This window comes from Bidens hawaiensis, unplaced genomic scaffold (genome assembly GCF_021521415.1).
Source record: "Bidens hawaiensis isolate Kalapana, Puna unplaced genomic scaffold, B.hawaiensis_p1.1 tig00002236_1, whole genome shotgun sequence".
NCBI lineage: Eukaryota > Viridiplantae > Streptophyta > Magnoliopsida > Asterales > Asteraceae > Bidens > Bidens hawaiensis.
Genome location: NW_027491119.1, coordinates 947893 through 951686, shown reverse-complemented (window position 1 = coordinate 951686; position 3794 = coordinate 947893). Strand labels below are relative to the sequence as shown.

At 41.2% G+C, this 3794-nt stretch overlaps 1 protein-coding gene across 1 annotated transcript; it reads right to left on the bottom strand.

The window, feature by feature from the left end:
- Positions 1–2025: 2025 nt before the first annotated feature.
- On the bottom strand, positions 2026–3174 carry LOC143610876 (uncharacterized). The gene has a single exon (XM_077085237.1). The coding sequence runs from the start codon at positions 3172–3174 to the stop codon at positions 2026–2028; it is 1149 nt and encodes a 382-aa protein (XP_076941352.1).
- Between the last annotated feature and the right edge of the window lie 620 nt (positions 3175–3794).

Here is a 3794-nt window from a genome sequence, read left to right as displayed (position 1 = left end):
CCTTATGAAACCCAACAACTTTAAGGTGTTATCTAGGCGTGTGTTCCATGCTCGAGGAGCTTGTCTCAAACCGTAGAGTGCCTTCCTTAGTTTGTAGACTTGGTTTTCTTTTCCTTTCTTCACAAAGCCTTCCGGTTGGGTTACATACACCTCCTCCTTTAATTCTCCATGGAGGAATGCAGATTTTACATCCAAATGATGTACTTCCCACCCAAAGTAGGCTGCCAATGCGAGGATCAATCTCACGGTCTCCATTCTTGCAACCGGTGCAAACACCTCCTCGAAATCGACCCCATACTGTTGTACATACCCCTTTGCGACCAGGCGTGCTTTGTGTTTTGTAACTGCTCCATTTGCATCTTGTTTTACTTTGAATACCCATTTCAAACCGATGGGTTTATGACCTTGTGGTAGATCAGTCAACTTCCACGTGTCATTCTTCTCAATCGACTTCAATTCTTGCTGCATTGCTACTTCCCATTCCTTTTTATTTGTAGCTTCATTGTAGTTTCTGGGTTCATTTTCCATTAGGAGTAAATTTATGTTGCTGTTTTCATAAGTTTCACCAATAGATCTATAACCCCGAATTGGAGTGTCATCAAACACCTCATCTTCAGCCATAGATGGGTCTCCCACGCCTTCACTATCAGTTGGTTCCCTTGGTAGGATAGGTCCTCTACCTGTTACTGCCATCATGGGGCTGCTGGAATCTGACCCAGTTGAAGAATCAACAAAAGAATTGTTTTCTTCATGACTCTGATCATCCAATGGCTGGTTTAGGTCAGCCGTAGATGCATCAAAGTATGAGAAGTCTTCTGTTTCAGAATCAGTGTGCACAATAAATTCTGTAACTTCTGGTGCACTGTTGCTTGATGATTCTGACCAATCCCACTTTGTATCTTCTTCAAACACCACATCTCTACTCACCAAGATCTTATTTGTTGTTGGATCTAGAAGTCGATATGCCTTAGTGTTTGGTTGAACACCAAGATGCACTAGTCTTCGGCTTCTATCATCCAGCTTTTTCAGATGTGTAGTCATTATTTTTGCATAACATACACACCCAAAAATTCTGAGTTGATCTAGGTTTGGTTTTCGGCCCTTTAAAGTTTCATACGGTGTCTTGTCCTTTAAAGCTCTTGTAGGAACTCGATTTAGGATATAGAGAGAGTGCCTTATTCCTTCTCCCCATAAATCTTGTGGAAGTTCCATAGCCTTCAAGATAGTCCGTGTCATCTCCAAAATGGATCTATTTCTACGCTCCACCACACCATTTTGTTGTGGTGAGTATGGTGCGGAGAATTGATGTGTGATCCCCTCTTGATTACAAAAGTCTTCAAAGGCACGAGAAACGAACTCACCACCATTATCCGTTCTCAAATTCTTAACTTTTGTTTCAAGCTCCAATTCCATTTGATTCTTGAATCTCTTAAAACATTCAAAGACTTCATCTTTTGTCTTGATCAAATAAGCCCACATGAACCGGCTATAATCATCAACGATTAGAAACATATACCGGTTTCCACCTTTTGTGGAGGGAGAGATTGGACCACACACATCTGCATAAATTAGCTCAAGAGGCTTCTTGGCTTGATTACTTGTTTGATTAGGAAAAGGGGTTCGAGTTTGTTTCCCAATAAGACAAGAATCACATACCTGTTTTGGGTGCTCAATCTTTGGAACTCCTATTGCCATATTCTTGTTTTCTAACAGCTTTATGGCGTCAAAATTGAGATGCCCGAGTCGGGCATGCCATACCCAAACCTCGTCCTTCAAATTTGACAGCAAACAAACCGGATCTGCCACCTTCAAATCAATCTTGTACAGCCGGTTTGAAGACCTTAGCACCTTCATGATGAGTCTCCCCTCTGCATCTCGCATCCATAAGTACTCATCTTTCATGAGAACCGAATATCCAATTTCTGTAAATTGGCCCAAACTAAGAATATTACTTCTTAGATAAGGTATGTAATAGACATCTTCAAGAATCTTTTGTTCACCATTCTTGCATGCTAAGATAATCATTCATTTTCCTTCTATGTTCACGTATGAACCATCTCCAAATCGAACATTTCCAACCGTGTTGAAATTGAGTTTGGAAAAGATTGCACGATTACCCGTCATGTGGTTGCTTGCACCATTGTCAAGGAACCATGTGTGGTCTTCCTTTGATTCTTGATCATACCGCTGTGGAATCACTTTATCTTCATTTAGAAAAACAAATTCCTTCTTGCTTTCTGAATGAACTGTCATCAACAGTGCTGGTCCATCTTCTTGTACAAGATTTGCTGCCTCATCTCTTCGTTTTGTGGGACAATCAGACGAGAAATGGCCCTTCCCATCACATCGGAAGCATTTCAAGTTTGATCTATCCCTCCCCTTTGAATGCTGTCGTTCTTCAGCTTTCGCACCATTCGAAGATGATCGACCTCTGCCTCTCCCTTGGCCTCTATTACTCCTTCCAGCAGACCCACGTCCCCGACCAGAACCCTTTTGATCGCGGTTTCTGTTCTGCCAATCTTCATAGGATAATAGGAGTTGGTCGCCACCTTTAGTACTTGATTTTGTTCTTTCTTCATAGGCTCTCAATCTCCCGATTGCTTCCTGGAATAACATAGTATCCAGATCAGCAAATTGTTCGATTGAGGCTACGATTGGTAGAAACCGATCAGGAACAGCCCCAAGAAACTTGCGAACTAGTTTCTTTTCTTCCATCTCCCCTCCAAGGCTGTTTGTTTTAGATACGATTTCTCCTAATTTTCCAGCAAAGTCTTCTATTGATTCACTTTCCTTCATCTTCAATGCCTCGAACTCTGTTTCTAACAGCCCCAAACGGGCTTGTTGAACTCGTTCAGCTCCGATGAATCTTGCCTTCAAAGCATCCCAAACTTGTTTTGCCTGCTCAAGATGAGCAAGCTGCAAAACTAGTTCTTCTGGGATTGCTTGATACAAGTATGCAATCGCAAGGCTGTTTTTCTTCGGATCAACCTCGACTCCAGCCCTTGGTTCGATTGCTTCCCAAACACCATGTACATTGAAAATAGCCTTGATTTTGACAGCCCAGATAGTGTAGTTTGAGGGAGTCAAAATCGGGCATTGCAATGACAAGGTATGCTCTCTTGGTCCTCCATGGATTGCTTCTCTTGGTCCTCCTTGGTTTGCTGGATTTGCCATGCCTTTTCTGTTGCTTTCTGAGATACTCTCTTCTTCTGTCCGTCGAAAAAGACTGAGCCTTCAAGCAACTGAACACTCTTAACCTGGTGCTCTGATACCAATTGAAGACAATTGGATCAAAACCACAAATCAAGAACAAGAGAAAACAAAACAGACAGCCCGATTCTTATTGCTTGAAAGAAAGCAAACAAAAGTATTTTTGTGTTTGTGTTGATTACAATGCTGCAGGACTGCCCCTTTTATATTAGGTAGGCTAGGTAACTAAGAAAGGAAATTTGCTAAAAATAAGACACAAAATATTCAGCCATAAAGACTAAATAATAACAGAACCTAATCTTGCTCCTAGGATCACTCCTCCTAGAATTACTCTTTATTGACCCATGATTTATTCAATTTATTCTTTTTATTCAAGATTAACTAACAGCATTAACATACGCAAAGTAGCGGTGGAGCAGCAATGCATAGTTTTACATAGATATATAATATCCAGCAGATAGGTTACAAAAATGCTTGCACTAAAGGTATCTGTTTCCTTTTTCCTGAAGCCGAGGCCTGTGTTTTGAAGGCTTTGTTTTTGCACAAGTTGCAAGAGGTATAGTACCAGTCTTTGTTTTCACCAG